Source organism: Microtus ochrogaster, linkage group LG5, assembly GCF_000317375.1.
Source record: "Microtus ochrogaster isolate Prairie Vole_2 linkage group LG5, MicOch1.0, whole genome shotgun sequence".
NCBI lineage: Eukaryota > Metazoa > Chordata > Mammalia > Rodentia > Cricetidae > Microtus > Microtus ochrogaster.
The window spans coordinates 11846421-11863529 of record NC_022031.1 but is presented as its reverse complement, the minus strand read 5'-3'; the positions used below and the strand labels follow the sequence as shown (position 1 = coordinate 11863529).

The window sequence follows — 17109 nt, the reverse complement described above, 5'->3', positions numbered from 1 at the left end:
ACTGCCTTAAGTGGGTACTAAGAATCAAACTGCAGTCGCCAAGAACTGTTCACACACTTCACCTCTGATCCACCTCTCTAGGTTGTACAGTGGTGTTTGTTTCTTTGTTTGCTTGGTTGGTTTGCTTTTGTTTCATTTCCTGAGATAAGATCTTGCTACGTAACCCAAGCTAGCCTTTTACTCCTACTGTAGCCCAGGATGGCCTCAAACTCACAGCAGTCCTGACTTGTCCTCAAGAGTGCTGGAGTTAGACACTAATCAAATTCTTTGTAGAAAGATGTTTTCTTTTATAGAAAAAGAACTTGAGCTGGGCAGTGGTGGCGCACACCTTTAATCCCACCACTCAGAAAGGCAGGTGGATCTCTGTGAGCTTGAGGCCAGCCTGGTCTACAGAACTAGTTCCAGGACAGCCAAAACTGTACAAAGAAACTGTGTCTTGAAAAAAATAAATCAATAAAACCCTTCTTTGATTAGTATGTCAGAGTTATATTAGAAAAAAGGGCTTTCCTTTTCAGGGGGAATAGGCCTCCATCTAAAACCTAGGCAGCCTTGAAGGAGAAATCCTCCTGCCTTGGGCTCCTTAAGTACTGAGATTACAGATGTGCAGATAAAGATAGAATTTTTTTTTTCAGTACTGAAGATGAAACTCAGGACCTAGACTACTGGGCAAGCACCGTGCCACCAAGCTACATGCCCAGCTCTTGAGCCCAGGCATTTAGTGGCAGTTTACAAAGGTGGGTGACTGGCTGAAACTCCCTCCTGATGCTGCAAGATGTTATCAGCCCTGAATCTCCAAAATAGTCTTCCGAAACCTGCAAAGGCTGCAGTCCTTCTGTATATGTGTTGCTTTTATCGGTTAATGAATAAGGCCGCTTTGGCCTATGGAAGGGCATAATATAGCCAGGCTGGAAGAGATAATAGAAAGAGAGAGTAGGCAGAGTCAGAGAGACACCATGTAGCTGCCGAAGGAGAAAGACACACAGGAACCTTACCGGTAGGATTCAGTCTCATGGCAAAATAGAAATGGGTTAATTTAAGATGTAAAAGTTACTTATTAAAAAACCTGAGCTAATAGGCCAAGCAGTTTTGCAATTAATACAGTTTCTGTGTGATTATTCAGCTTTGGGTGGCTGAGAAATGAACGAGCAGTCACCAATTACACTGCAGAGTTAAAGTTCTTATAGAGAATCATTCCTGTGTTCTTCTGCATTTGAACTAGGCTCAGACAATTGATATACTTAAAATCGGGTCCTTCAAACCTGTCTGACAATGCCACTTGAAAAGAGAGAAATATGCCTATTTGTCAACTTGAATGAAATGGCTAACTTAGATGCAAAAAATACAAATAAAAATTCATTCCTTTATGAAAAAAAAATCAGTAAGCATCCCAGAAAGCCCTTACCTCAGCATCTTTACTTAAACATAAACAGTCAACAAAGGCAGTCAGAAGCAGGCCACCTACCTGATTGGAGGGATCTCAGTCTCAGCATGCAGCAAGTGCTTATGGATCTCTAGCGGAGTTGAATTTAAGCTCTTTGGGCAACTTGGCAGTTCTGGTAAATATGGCATTTTGAGACATTCTTTGGGCTCTTCTAGACCAAATGCTATAGTGTGTAGTGATAAAAAAAAATCATAATCGTCTTGGTTAAATGCACACTTCTTCTATCACATACTAAAGCACACAGTGTGGCAAAGCAAATCAGCCACAGAGGGAAGAACTTGGCGCTGCTGTCGTCTGTCTCTCCAGGAGAATGACTCAAATGCAGCCAGACTCACCACAGGGAGGAGTAGATTTGGAGGGTGGGTGAGAACGGGGACAAGAGTAGGGTGTGTTGACTCCACCTGCAATCCCGGTGTTTGGGAAGCTGAGGCAGGAGGGTCCTGAGTTCAAGGCCAACCTGGGCAATTTAGTGACTCTGGGTCTGAAAATGAAAGGCACAGTTTGGGAAGCAGCTCGGCAGCAGGGCTCACTAAGTGTGAGAGAGGCTCTAGGTTCCGTCCCTAGAACCCCGCAGGCCCTTCCCCCAAGAACGAAAGCTCGAGCAGTGGCAGCTTTGCCAGTCTTCGGCTGTTCTCTTTATCAGCGTTCACAGAATATTAGCACCACATTTAGACAAGCATCACCTTCAAGACCTGCGTTGTCTGCTACTGAATCTGTCCTGCGTTTGTGTGAATAACCACAAAGTAGAAATTACATCATCTGAAACCCTTCCCTTGGCAGTGATTTGAATTTTCTCTCCACAAAACTCAAACCAAATCTGTAAAAGCCAACATGAAGTTTCCAGACTGCCTTCATTTGGCTTCACATTTTGCCAAGTCTTTTTGTTTGGGTTTTGGGCTTGGTTGGTTGGTTGGTTGGTTGGTTGGTTGGTTGGTTGGTTGGTTGGGATTCTAATTGAGACAAGGTCTCTCTATGTGTAGCTCAGGCTGATTTTGAACTTGCAACAATTTTCCTGCCTCCCAAATCCTGGAATCACAAGTACGCTCCACTTCAGGTTTTCTTTCATTTTTTTTTCTCATGTGTGTGGGAATGTGGAGGTGTTTGCCTGTGTGGAGGCCCAAGATTTGCTTAGATACCTTCATCAATCCTTCTCACCTCATATATTAAGGCAGAGCCCAGAACGCAGAGCTGTGGAGTTAAGCTGGATGGCCGGCCAGCTTGGTAATTACCGCCTCTTGGCTGGCGTGCTGGGTTACAGGAGGGCTGCCATGCCGGCTGCCCTGCTCATGTGTTCTGGGGACCTAAAATCGCCTGCTCAGCAAATGCTTTACAGGCAGAGTCCTTTCCTCATCCCCAGGGTAAGTCTAGTACTGCAGTTCCATCTTTATCTGGTCTCCATGAGACCTAGTACCCACACATACATGCAGGCAAACACTCATAAAACAAAAATAATAAACACCTCTTAAAAACAAATAAAAACAAAGACATTAAATAGAAAAGGTAGGTTGAGAGGTTAAAAGCTTCCAGGTCACAGTGGCCCAAGCCTGAAATCCTAGCACTTGGGAGGTGGAGGCAGGAAAATGAGAAATTAAAAGGCCAGCCTGGACTACAAGTTCAAGATTAGACTGAGGTATGTAAAACCCTGTTAGAAAGAAAAATAGGAGGAAAAAGGGTAATTTTTAAAAAATTGATAGCTGAACATTGCAGTGCATGCTTTTAGCACCAGACTTGAGAGGCAGAAACAAGAGGATTTCAAAGAGTCAAGGTGAGCCTGGACTGCATGGCAACTTCCGGGCCAGCCAGGACAACATAGTGAGACTGTCGCAAAACAATCTAAAAATAAGTCATAATAAAATAATTTAAAACATAGGTAAATAAGTAAACTGTGTTTGCATCACTCAAAGAATATTAATCTTAACTTGCTTCCATTTCCCCTTTCCATAAACTTAATATACTAGCCCACTATAAATGTCATAGGAGTTACATGATGTCTCTTGACTGCTTAGGGGGGAAATATATGTAAATTCCAGGCGTCCCTTCTGCTTCTCCAAGAGATGACAAACAAGATGAACTTACCCTTCCTCATCTTCTGTGTTTCCAAAACTGCTTTCCTCCAACTGCTCTCAAACAGAAAGCACTTGTCCAAGGAACTTCTGCTGACTTTGGAAGCCTCGAATTTGAACTCAGGAGAGAACATTGTCATCTTCTCTTCTTTCAATACCCCGGATGAGAAGGAGACGCTGCTTCGGGGCAGGGAAGGCAAGAACACAGGCATCTCTGGTAACTATCTCTTCTCATGTTGCCATGAAGATTAAATATTAACACACATTTACTATAATGTGGAAATAGGCATTCTTGGGGTTTTGTTTTGCCTATTGAAAGTCTCACTATATAGCACCTGAGTAGCCTGGAACTCACTATGTAGACCAGGCTGGACTTGAACTCACAGAGACATGACTGCCCCTACCTTGAAGTGCTGGGAAGAAATACTTGCACCACAATGCCCAGCATAGCCTTGGAATTTTAAAGCTAGACAGTTTTAAGAATAAAATTTGCTATGTTTTAAGCATTTTAATAAATGTTTTCAGTTGGTTGGTGTTTTGAGACAGGGTTTCAATTGACCTAGGCTAAATACAGATCTCTCCAAGGGTGGCCTTAAACTTACCATCTTCCCTCCTCCACCTCCCCAGAGCTGGGATAACAGGAAGATGCCACCCACTTCCTGTATTTTGATACCCTAAGTGCTTTTGATGTCATAGGATTTGTGGCTAAAGAGGTGAAGACCCACCAAGACCACTCTGCACGACAGCAGTCATAAAAATTACTGCAAATGAAATACGAAGTAATTGATAGTTTCTTAAAAGACATTTAGTTAGCCAGGCAGCTGGCACGCACCTTTAATCCCAGCACTCAGGACGGAGAGACAAGACAATCTCTGTGAGTTTGAGGCCAGCCTGGTCTATATAGGAGTGAGACCCTGGCTCAAGAAAAAAAAAAAAAAAAGACTCTTAGAAAAGACTCTTAGAATCATAATCCAGACTCCATTCTAAGAACTTCCTTTTTATCTATAGAAGCAGAGATAACTGGAGAACTTTCAGCTTTAAGCCAGTCTCCTGCTCCCTTTCAACAGACCCAGAACAGGCGAGACAGAGATTGAACCCTGCTTGCCAGTGGGAGACGGAAGAAGGGACACTCAGCTGGACTTCTGAGTGTCTCAGACCACAATGGCCTCCTAGGGGCATTTTATCCTGCTGGATCAGAAGATGTTCTTACAGCTGGATTTTTCTAGACCATCCACACGATAAATACATGAAGACAAATCTCTAAATTTAAATCTACATTTTACATTTTTTATGATAAAATTTTGTTTGAAAGTCCACATTTGAGAGCCCGGCATTCTGGTGAATTGCTTTAATCTCGGCACTCGGGAGGCAGAGGCAAGCTGGTAGATTCAGAGCCAGACTAGTTTGCATGGGGAGGTCCAGGACAGCCAAGGTTACAGAGAGAGAGACTCTGTCCCCATGATGGATGCTGTAATCCTAGCAGTGGAGAGGTAGGAGGATGGGGACTTTAAGAACATCCTTGACTAGTTTGTGGCCTGTTTGGGTGGTATAAGATAGTCTTAAAAAAAAACTTTTTTCTGGGGGGGGTGGAATAAAAAAAAAAGAAATTTAAAATACAAATTAAAAAATAATGAGTCGGGCTGGAGAGACGGCTCAGTGGTTAAGAGCATTGCCTGCTCTTCCAAAGGTCCTGAGTTCAATTCCCAGCAACCACATGGTGGCTCACAACCATCTGTAAAGAGGTCTGGTGCCCTCTTCTGGCCTGCAGACATGCACACAGACAGAATATTGTATACATCATAAATAAATATTTAAAATAATAACAATCTTTAAAAAAATAATGAGTCCACATTTGGAAGTACTTACAACTTCAAGAATGTATTGATATAATAAAAAAACAAAACTAATCAGGCATGGTGGCTTACATCTTTAATCCCTGCACTTGGGAAGCAGAGAGAGGTGGGTCTCTGTAAATTCAAGGCCAGCTAGATGCATTTAGAGAGATTCTATCTCAAAAACAAAATGTTCCACACCACGCACGCGGAGGTCAGAGGAAAATCCGTGTGAATTGGTTCTCTCCTACTTTGTGGATCTTTGGTACCAAATTTAGGTCATTGGGCATCTTTCTCTGCTATGCTGTCTCACCGGACTCAAACCCAATGCTTTTTCTGGTGTTTCTCATAAACACAATCTCTACCAAGGCAGGCCAGCAGAGGAAATAGTTTAGTGCCCTATGATTGCCATTTGCTTTGGGGTTATGCACACACACCCTCCTGTAATAATACAGTTAATAACCGACTACTTCACCTGCACATAACTGTGCGCACACACGCCCCTCTCCAAACAGTGCAGCTAGCTGCTCCAGACGCCCCTTGTGCTCCTTCACCTGCATTAGACTACATACACTCCCAGCTCTGAAGTTCTCAAATTTGAGCAGTTCAGTCAAGTGTATTCCCAATGTATCTGGCATGGAAATACAAGGGCCAGTCAGGCCTGAACTGGTTTGGGGTACATGCGCAAGACAAACACTGTCTTCTAGAAACTTCATAGGAAGGGTCCACTATGTACCACCTTCTGCTTATGCATAGCTGGGGTGTGCATCAGATGCACTGTGAGATGCATGCCCAAAGGAGAATCATTAAATAACCCTCAAAAAAAACCCTTTAGTAACCAACTCTTTCTCTTGAGAACCTTAAAAGGAAGCTTAGAACAATAATCAGGACCCTTGGGCTGGAGAGACGGATTTCCAGAGGAGCTGAGTTCAATTCCCAGAAACCACCCATGGTGGCTCACAACCATCTCTAACCAGATCTGGCGCCCTCTTTTGGCATGCAGGCATATATGCAGGCAGAACATTGTATATATAGTAAACAAATAAGATAATAATAATCAGGACCCTTGTCTCTCATGTTGTCCCATGTCAGTCCTGACAGTGTTTATTTCTAAAACCTACACCATGACTTTGCTCTGAGTAAAGTCATCTCGCTTTTGCAAGTATGTTCAGTTCTTGGATAAGAGGCCAAGGACCTGGAATCACCTGACCCAGGTTTAATATGATGGTCTTTATCCCTCCATTTCCTGCAAATGACATCATTTCATCCCTCTGTGTGTCTGAATAGTACTCTCATTTGCCACATTTTCTTTACTCATGCAGACACTGCTAGGCTCCCGGGCTGATTCAGTAACCTGGCTGAATGAATACCACCATCATCAACATGGCATTGCAGGCATCTCTCGTGTATGATGGCTTTGAACCCCCCAGTCACACACCAGGTATGGGTGGATTTGGGGAGCAAAGGTACCCTTGTATGAATGAACATTCATGACATGAGCACAGCCATGTCGCGGACCCTCAGACCTCAGACCTTCCCCAGGCCAGACTCTGGGTAATGACAAGCATCCCTGAGTGGATGCTGATCTTGTGGGCAGAAAGCACTTCCTCGGGGATGACTGAAGCCCAAGACTACTTCCGTGCAGAGACCTCCTTCTGAGACTAGCGAAGCTATTCACCCAGCTGTACATGCTACTAGGCTACCAGGCTACTGGTTTGGCTCATACAGCCCTCCCCATCCATTCTCTTGTAAGACTGTCTGTCACTCACTGTCACCCCAGTAAGGTCAGTTCCAAAGCCCTGGAAGGCAGACACTATAGCAGTTCTGTTTTAAGTTTATTGAAGAATTCCTGCTAACTCTCTTGGATTTCTGTCCATTATATTATAATATCTTGCTTTGCCTCTCTAACAATTTATATCTTCTCTCTTTCTTTTGGTTAGACTGGCTAAGGGTTTATCAGTCTTGCTAACCTACTCACAGAACCAGCTCCTTGTCTGCCTGGGTCTTTGTATTGTCCTTCTGGCCGCCATTGCACTAAGTTCAACTCTAATCTGTATTCCTCCTTTTATTCTACTGGTTTTTGGTTTGTTCTTTTTTTTTTGAAGACCTTGAGATATGTCATCAGGCTGAGAGCTCTGTTTTGTTTTAATGTAGACTCTCATAGCTATTTGTTTCTCAGAACAGCCTTTGGTATATTCCACATACGCTAATAGATTGTGTCTACATTTTAAATCTGATTCTAGTAGGTTTTAAATATTTCTCCTTATATCTTCAATGATCTTCTCACTGTCCAAAAAGGACAGTTGTGCTCTACATGTTTATGTGGTTTCTGTAGTATATATTGCTGTTGATTTCTAATTTTATTTCTTTATGATCTGAGGTGACAGGAATTTTTTTTTTCAAGACAGGGTTTCTCTGTGGTTTTGGAGCCTGTCCTGGAACTAGCTCTGTAGACCAGGTTGGCCTCGAACTCACAGAGATCTGCCTGCCTCTGCCTCCCGAGTGCTGGGATTAAAGGCATGTGCCACCACCATTGGGCTGTTTTAAATTTCTTAAGACTTGTTTTCTGCCTTAAAAAATAACTATTTCAGAGATATATTTTTGAGGAAATTTCCATAAAATATCCAAAGTGTTTATGTTGCAGTTGTTAGATGAAGCTTAGAGTCTGTTGGCTCCATTAATTTTTCAGATAGTTCATCTCTAAAGTTCCTTCAGTGATTTTTTTTCTGTGTGTGTGTGAGTGAGGATAAGATATTGAAGTAACCAACTATCGTTATACTGGAGCCTCCATGTCCCTTTATGTCCAGTAATTTCTGCTTTGTTTTGTTTTATAAAATTGGGTACATCAACATTAGGTGCATATGTATTTATATTCCTTGAACTAATATGAAGTGATCTTGTTTCTCCTAATTTTGCCTTGAAGTCTGCACTATTAAATATGAACACAATTAATTTTGCTTTCTTCCAGACTACAAGTGCTTGAAATATAATTTTTCATTACTTTCAGCCTATGTACGTGTCATTGTTAGTGAGGTGTGTTTCTTACAGGAGTAAACAGTTGATTGTTGTTTTTCAATCTAATTAGCCAGTCTATATCTTTTTGTAAAGACCTATCTACCTATCTATCATCTATCTATCATCTATCTATCTATCTATCTATCTATCTATCTATCTATCTATCTATCTATCTATCTCGCATGTGTGTACGACTTTATGCCAGAAGAGGGCATCAGATCCCACTATAGAGTCATGAGCCAACCTGTGGGTGCTGGGAATTGAACACAGCACCTCTGAAGCCCAGAAGTCTGTATCTTTTAATTAGAGAAATAAAACCATTTTCACTTAAGGTGATAATATGTGTGTCCTAGTTCCTATCATTTTTTATCTTTCTAATTGGTGCTCTTCTAATTTTTTGATTGCTTATCTTTTCTCCTAGTGGGATTTATTCTCTCCTGTGCATTCATGGCTGTTGTTTTCTTCTTCTGAACTGGACAGGAAGTTGTGAGCCACCCAAAAGAGGTTCAGGAAGCCTGATTTGAATCCCCAGGAAGAGCAGTAAACTCTTAAGTGCTGAGCCAGCCTCTGCCTTTTATCTTGGGAAGTTGCGCCAGCTGGTCTTGAACTCGTTCTGCAGGCAGGTAGGCGTCAAGCCTATGACTTTCCTACTGTAGCTTCTCAGTCACTTCAAAGGCTTGAAGTTTCTTTTTCTTTATTCCTGTTTGCATAGTTTAGCTCATGAACCTCATGTTCCAGCCCTGAAATTCTCTCTTCTTAACTTCCCCTGTCGGTGAAGTTTTCCACTGAGTTGTTTTAATTTTGACTTAGTTTTTTATTTCTAAAAGCATGTTTGTTTTCTTTTCAGAAATCTATCTTTATTGAACTTCTTATTTGTATCCTGTATTATCTTCCTTAATTAGTTCAGCCCCCCCCCCCGAATTCAAAGATTTTTTTGTTTTACTTTTATTTACTCGTGTGTGTGTGTATGTGTACATATGGAACATGTGTGAAGAAGTCAGGGATCAGGTCTCTCCTTCCACCACAAGGCTTCTAGGAATCAAACTCATGTCATCAGACTTGGCAGCAAGTGCCTTTACCTGCTGAGTCATCTCTCCAGCCTTCATTGGTCTGTTAAAGAGTCATAATTTTGAGGTTTTTAATCCAGCATTTTACCCATTTCAATAACTTTGGATCTAGTTTCTAGAGAATTATGAATTCTCAAAGAAGTCATCTTGCCTGGTTTTTTCCCCACGTTTCTTGTCTTTCCATGTTGGATGGATATATTTCCATTTTTATGTGGCAACCTTTTCAGGGAAGAGATTTCCCTTGGTGAGACACCCTATGACATGAGAATGTTTACGTGGTGAATACATACCCTAGTGGATTTAATAGTATAATTTCCCTGCTTATGTCTTGGTTAGGGGTTAGTGTTTTCAAACAGTGCACACTGTTTAGAAAGCTGAGGATCCTGTTTTCTGAGGCCTCACAGGAATGGATCCAGAAGATGTAGACACTGGAACATACAGGGCCCTCCTCCTTCAATTACTCCTCTATCCTGGTAAGAACGTGTGTTCTGAAGGCTATGGGCTCAGCCTGTGCTGTGGTCTTTATAGGAGCAGGGTCCATAGACTTGTCAGGCTTTTCCATTTTCCTCTGTCATTGTCGACCATGAGGATGGCTAAAATATATTCTGTTTTATGACAGGCATCCATCTTGGTGCCAACTAGATGTTTGTCTCTGACTCCAGTCCCTGGAAGCTAATTTCCCAGTAACTCTTACTTAGTGACTACCCACCCAAAAATGCACATCTATGACCATCTACTGGTTATGTGGTGACTAACTGCTTTTTGGTTTTTTGTAACCTGCTCGTGCAGGCATTCAGGTTGCCTAAACTTGGCAGAGCCAAATTGATGTTAGATGTCCTTCTGGATATGTGTTGTTTTCACTGGTTGAGCAATAAAGCTGTTTTGGCCAGTGGCTTAGCAGAGCAAAGCCAGATGGGAAATCTGAACAGAGATATAAAGAATAGGTAGAATCAGTAGATGTCATGTAGCTGCCAAAGGAGACAGACATACTGGATCCTTCCCAGTAAGCCACAGCCTCGTGCTGATACACAGATTAATAGAAATAGGTTAATTTGAAATGTAAGAGTTGGTTAATAAGAAACCAGAGCTAATAGGCCAACCAGTGTTGTAATTAATTTGGTTTGTGTATGATTATTTGAGTCTGAGCAGTCAGAAAATGAACAAGCAGTCATTAGTTGAGTCTCATACCCAATTCAAAAACTGTTGTTCTGCTAGCAGTAATCAATAAATCCTTTAATTATAATTGGATTGAATCTATGTTTTCCCCCCAGGGGTCAGAAATTCCATAACACACACACACACACACACACATACACACACCATGCTTACTTAGAGCCTGGTCCCTGGCTTGGAATTTTTACCTCTCCTATTCTTGGAGTTTATGTATTTGCTGATGTCCGAGCCAGGGAGGTTATGTGTAGGGCAACATGTGCTGATTCTGAGCTGGGTGTGTCCCATCAGCGGCAAACACTCAACGTCTACACTGCACTCTCCAAACACTGTGGGAAGGAGAAAACCATAACAGCATGTAACAGTGAAAGTACAGTAAAGACCAAGAACCAGCTACATCACCCACAACCTAAGAGCAACAGCAGCTGGATTGCTGGAGAAATAGTATAAGCCAAATGATTACTATAACAATCATATTTTATTATGATAAAAGGTTGTTAAAAAGGGAGAAAAACCAAAAAAAAAAAATCTAATACCCAAAAAGTAAAAATAGGACAAAAGTGGAAAGTGAAAGGCTTGATCTTGAGGGGGAAGGAGGGAGATGGAAAGAGAAGGGATTGAGGGATGGAGAAGAATGGGGGAGGAAGAGAAAGGTAACAGGAGAATGAAAAATACTTGCATTTATATGGAATTACACACTCTCCAGTTAACCAGTCAGCACACGCAAAAAACAAATACATCTCCCCCTCCAAAAAGACCCTCCCTGCAGGAGTGCTCATGCAGGGAAGGAGAGATTCCCCTCTCCACCATTCTGACTTCCTCCTCCCTCCTCGTCTTGGATTTTGAGCTTCTTGGAAAGATGCGTGCACGCTACCGGGCGGGGGATGGACACCTTTTCCTTTTTCCACAAGGCTTGCTGGGAACTTCTCAAGATGGCTCCCACTGCAACGTGTCGTCCCCCGCCCGTGCGCGCTTTAAGAAGCCTTGCACGTCTCCAGGGCCACCACGCTGGGCAGCTCTCAGAGCAGTTGCAAGACACCTTTTCTCTATGGTGACTTCTGGGCCAACTCCTCTGCCCATCTCTCCTCTGGCTCTCTGTTGCTACTCTCGGGGGTGTCGCTGGGCCCAGAGGGGCTCCGAGCTGCTGTCCACAAATATTCCACAAGCTGCGTTTGCCGCGGCTCCCAACTGTGGTTTATTTACTTCCAACATTCAAGCGAGATTTGGGGAGAGCGCTGCCTCCAGGAATCAATGGTTACTTAAGCAATGGGTACTTTGCTATACAGAGAAGTTTCCCACTGGTCTCTTTCTGGCCTGGGGTTTCACAGTTACAGGCACAATCAAGTCATCTTCTTGGGCTGAGGTCTCTAACTCGGTGTCAGTGGGAATTCTGGCCCCAGAGTCCAGCTGGTCTAGCTTAGCAGCTCCGCCCTTTCGCAGCACACTCCTTGATAGATGGCAAGCCTAGCAGCCTTCACAGGCCAAAGGCAGTTTGCGATTTGTCTTCTGACGGCACTTAGGAAACCGGCTTTGTCAAAGATGGATGTGCTAGCACAAATTCAGTCACACTTCCTGTGTGACGTCAGTGCTCAGTGATGAGATTGGTGCCACTTTCCCTGAATTTAACATCTTCAGCCATTAAACAGATACAAATAGATAAATAAAGCAAAGGAAGTCAGTGTGACTTCCAAGATTAAGTCAAAAGGTATAACACAATTTCCAGCTGGATCGCTGAGCTTAGCCACCATTTGTCTGCTAGCTGAATTTGGATAGGAGTGAAAGGATAATTTAGGCAGAGTCTGGGTTCTTCTAAAAACTGGAAGAAACTGGAAGCAAGCCACCAGGCGATAAATGCACCTGCCCTGGGATTGTTACAATGTGAGCAACTTCTATATATAAAAGCAACTAGCATATTGGGATCTGTGTGTCACGATTGCTGGAAAATTGCTAAAACAAGTACTTTTTCTTATACAACGTCTGTCTTACTATGTAGCCCAGGATGGTCGAAAACTCACAAACTTCCAACTCAGTCTCTCAAGTGCTGGGATTACAGGTGTGCACCGCCATGCCCTGCTAAGAGACTATTAAAACAGTCCAGTGAGAATGAGCTTGACAATAGATTGAGGACTGAAGCTCTGACAAGGAAGAGGGAGTTGAAGGTTACTGCAGCTGTTATCTGGGCATGAGAACCTGACCGACACACAGAGTTCAAAGGGTCTGAGCTAGAGTGGAGATTGGCAGGCAGAGAAACACTGTTTTCCATAAAACAAGCCCAGCAGGACATCCAGTGGACGTACAAAACCTGGAACCAAGCAGTAGAAACTGGGTACGGTAACTGGCTCGAAGACAAACTAAAAACTAGGGGCTGGAGAGATGGCTTAGCGGTTAAGAGCACTAACTGCTGCTCTTCCAGAGGACCCGGGTTCTGTTCCCAGCACCCATAGGGCAGCTAACAGCTGTCTCTGACTCCACACACAGATAGACATGCAGGGAAAATACCAATGCTAATAAAATAAAAATAAATTATTTTTAAAAAAATGCTAAAAACTATTCACAGACGAGAAGGCCAGAAACTTTGTTAAAGTTGGCAAAAGAGACTGGAGAAAGAGAAGAAAGCCGAAGAGCCTTTAAGAGGCTCGAGGATGAAGAAAAGGCCAGAGAGGAATGACCAGACAGATAACCCGAGCATCATGGAGGCAAGAGGCCATATCCACGTGTACAAGAGTTAGTGAGAAACTAACACTGCTCAAGTACCCAATGAGATGACTGCCGGCCGACAACTGCACAGGACTTTAAAGCCCACGAAGCACAGCATCAGAGGAAAGGGAGCCTGCATTTATTCTTCACTTTGTCTTCTGATAGTCAAACACTCATAGGGCTGTGCCTCTGACTCTCATAAGAGGACAAAAACTGAATTTCTAAAAGACTTTTAAGTGTTCAGCACTCTGCAAACAGAAACTATGATTTAAGTTATTTTTAATTAATAATAAACATTTTCCCCTCTCCACACCTGCTGATGACAAGGGAAATCATGTCCTGCTTGATGGCGCCCTTATAATTGGGAGCAAATAGGGAGTTCAAGGTTAGCCTGGAGGCCATGATAATGATCTCTCACTCTCTCTCTTTCTCTCTTTCTCTCTCTCTCTCTCTCTCTCTCTCACACACACACACACACACCAAAAGAAAATGCAAGTCAACACAGTTTTTTTGTTTGTTTGTTTGTTTTGTTTTTGTTTTTTCGAGACAGGGTTTCTCTGTAGCTTTGGAGCCTGTCCTGGCACTCCCTCTGTAGACCAGGCTGGTCTCGAACTCACAGAGATACAGAGATCCACCATCTCTAGTGCTGGGATTAAAGGCGTGTGCCATCACCACCCGGCAAGTCAATACATTTTTTAAAAGCAACATTCTACCAAAAATTTTAATGTACGTAATCCGACTCAGTACTGTTTCTTTACTTTTTCCTTCCTGTGCGTGGTGTGTATGGGGAGAGGGCAGAGGTCACATATGCTACATCTTGCTTGTGGAGGGCAGAGGACAACCCTGTGGAGTCGGTTCTCTCTTTCCTCCTCTGAGGAGTTCTGGAATCCAAGACATCAGGTTGTGCTGCAAATGCCTTCACTCACGCCATCTCACAGACCCTACCCTCACCTCGGCAGTTCTGCTTCAAGGGGTTCCACAGAACTGTTTCATTGTGTGAGAATGGCGTTTATCGTTGTGTTGTTTGTAAACAGGAAAAACTGGAACCGTTCTCTGTGCATTGTATAGGTTACACTATCCGTGGCCAAAATCAAAGGAGGAAATGGTGGAAAAACACGAACACTAAATATATTAAAAAGTAAAGGAAGTATTAGGAAGTGAGGAAAGTGTCCTGCTCACAAATCAACAAGGAGCCCCCAAATGCCATAATATACTTTAACAAGCGCACAGAGAACCTTTTTAACAACGAGGGTTTTATGAATCACCATTCTAACACTTAACAGGGTCACATATGCGCCCAAGCATATGACCCAAGACCTGCGGTTCTTTTGCTTCTTGGAGGACAATGACCTAAATCCATTTGTTTGCAGAGTTGTTTGCATTTGTCCCTATGGTTTCCCTGACGGTTATGACTCCAAAAAGGCAGAACAACCAGTGTGGATGACCAGTGCATCAAACAATCTACCTGCCCAGCATTATTAGTTCCTAGTATCATTAGAATCTAGTGAAAATAAAAAATGCACCCACAAATATGGCACATCAAAAATTAAGACTGAATTGGCAGCGCAATGACTTCTGGTTCATCTAGCTGAGTCTACGTGGGAGAAAGGGAGACAAATGGAAGTCAAGCTAAGTAAATGCATCTCTGGTCCCAACCTTAGGCTTCCGCTCAGGGAGAGGTGGAGGGCAAACCTGTAAGGGTGTGTCCAGTAAACACTGGGGTGCTTTGCTTGAACAGTACCTAACTGGTGTGGAAATAATTTTCATGACTTCATCCCCATTTCCTGCCATTTGACCCACAAGTGGAGTAGGCTTGGTCAGGTCCCCATGCCCAAGCCATCCGGCTGAAGTGTCACGAGAGCAGCTTTGGAGTGGCCCACGTGGGTCTCTAAACATTCAGTTTCTCCTTAGAGGAAGCCCTTCCTGCCTCCAGCCTGGAGCCCTGGTTCCCTGAACTCACCGTCCCCGCAGCTGCACCGAAGAGATGGGCTTCTTCAGGTGCCGGACCCACGGCACCAAGGAGGTCGACTCGGCCAGCGGGGGCAGCGGGCAGCGCGGGGGCCAGCGACGCCCTGGCTCGGACCCGAGCCCTTGGCCCAGGCCGGCGGTGGTGTCGCGGGACTGTCCGCTGCGGCGGGGCGGGGATGCCGGCAGCCTGCTAGCACTGGCACCACTCTCAGGGCCAGCATGCTCGGCGGCCGGCAGCCCGGCGACTCTCGGAGCGCAGCCGCCGCTCAGCACGGCCCGGTCCTGCCGGGCCAGCGAGCGCTTGCAGCTGTGGCCCCGCCTGCCTGGTGCGCCGTTGGTTGCTAGGCGCCGGTAGCCTGGGGCCGTCCCGCTGAGCTCGGAGAGTACAGCAGCCGAAAAGACCCGGAGACCTACCGCACCAGAGTGGATGCTGGAATGGTTAGGAGAGCAGGGCGGGGTACCGGGCTGGAGTGATACTGGGATGGTTAGGAAAACTGCTTACACTGAGAGCAGGGAAGGGATCCTGCGTCAGGGTACCAAACTAGTTTAAGTGCCCGGAGACTGCTTACACTGTTGCTACCTCTGGGTCACTGCTGAGAGCGGAGCTATGCAGAAACAAGCTGGCTGACATTAGTCAGTCCTGACACTCTTCCAATGGTAGGAGAGAGAACGGACAGTTGGACAAGGCGGAATTTGGCTTCCTAGGCCGTTGGCACATCAGCTGGCATCAGCCTCATTTTTCAGATTCAAAGTAACTAGACCCTTTCAAGTATTTTGTGAAAAGGGTGTCCCCTCCCTACCTTAAGAAGTCTAGCACCCGCAACTACTCAGTAATTTCAGCATCAGCCTGCCTCGCTGTTCAACACACAGGATACCGATTCTCAGGGCCTCTGGTTAAGAAAGCTAATTTAGATTAGACCCGGTAGAGAAACTAAGCCCTCGTGTGAAACTAGGGTCAGTGTATCTGGGCATTTAGATGGCGGATCCGTCTCCTAGCACACACCAGGCTCTGGGTTTGGTGGTTAGCAGTACATAAAAGAGGGCAGGGTGGCATATGCCTTGTAATCCCAAACCCTGTGGTGGAGGCAGGAGGATCAGTTCAAGGTAATCGTGAGTTCAAGGCCAGTCTAGAATATGTGATATCCTGTCTCCAATAAATACATGAATATGTATACTTTATATAAATAAAAGAATTCTTGACAAAAAATAAGGATAATGAGACATATAGGATTGGGTTGCATATTAACTTCCTTAAGGGGAGAATTTAGTGGGTAGAAATTAAGAGAGAAAACATGTCTGGAGATAATCTCAAAACCAATTATAAATTCAGATCTGGAGTTGCAAAGTAAAGAATCACATAGAAGAGATTATGTGGATTAAACAGTATGCTAGAATTCAAACGTTTCTTCCCCGTGCCCTCTTGGCTCCTGCACCATACAAACTCTGCCTTTCCCCAGCTGTTCTTTTGCTGGGTGTCTAAATATCACCCTTAAACGCTTTTGTTTGCTTGCTTTTGGTTTTTCGAGACAGGGTTTCTCTGTGTAGCTTTGGTAGTCTCTCTGTAGCCCAGACTGGCCTTAAACTCACAGAGATCCACCTACCTCTGCTTCCAAGTGCTGGGATTAAAGGCGTGTGCCAACACTGCCTGGTTTGTTTTCTTAAAATTCTGCTAGGTGAGTGGTGGTGGTGCACACCTTTAATCCTAGCACTCGGGAGGCAGAGGCAGGAAGATCTCTGTGAGTTTGAGGCCAGTCTGGTTCCAGGACAGGCTCCAAAGCACAGAGAAACCCAGTCTCAAAAAACCAAAACAAAACAACAAACAAACGAATAAAAATTCTACTGCTAAGAAGTTCAAG

General features: G+C 44.1%; 1 protein-coding gene across 2 annotated transcripts in view; it reads right to left on the bottom strand.

The window, feature by feature from the left end:
- Positions 1-15529, bottom strand: part of LG5H8orf89 (linkage group 5 C8orf89 homolog) — a 21740-nt gene extending 6211 nt beyond the window's left edge. Inside the window, exons 1-3 of one of the 2 annotated variants that reach the window (XM_026786558.1) lie at positions 15246-15529; positions 3518-3684; positions 1463-1604 (exon numbers count right to left, since the gene is read on the bottom strand). In XM_026786558.1, the coding sequence (XP_026642359.1) occupies positions 1463-1604; positions 3518-3644 (269 nt within the window). In that variant the 5' untranslated portion in view covers positions 3645-3684; positions 15246-15529. The remainder of the gene's footprint in view (positions 1-1462; positions 1605-3517; positions 3685-15245) is intronic. The other variant, XM_013351831.2, reaches the window with a different exon arrangement.
- Between the last annotated feature and the right edge of the window lie 1580 nt (positions 15530-17109).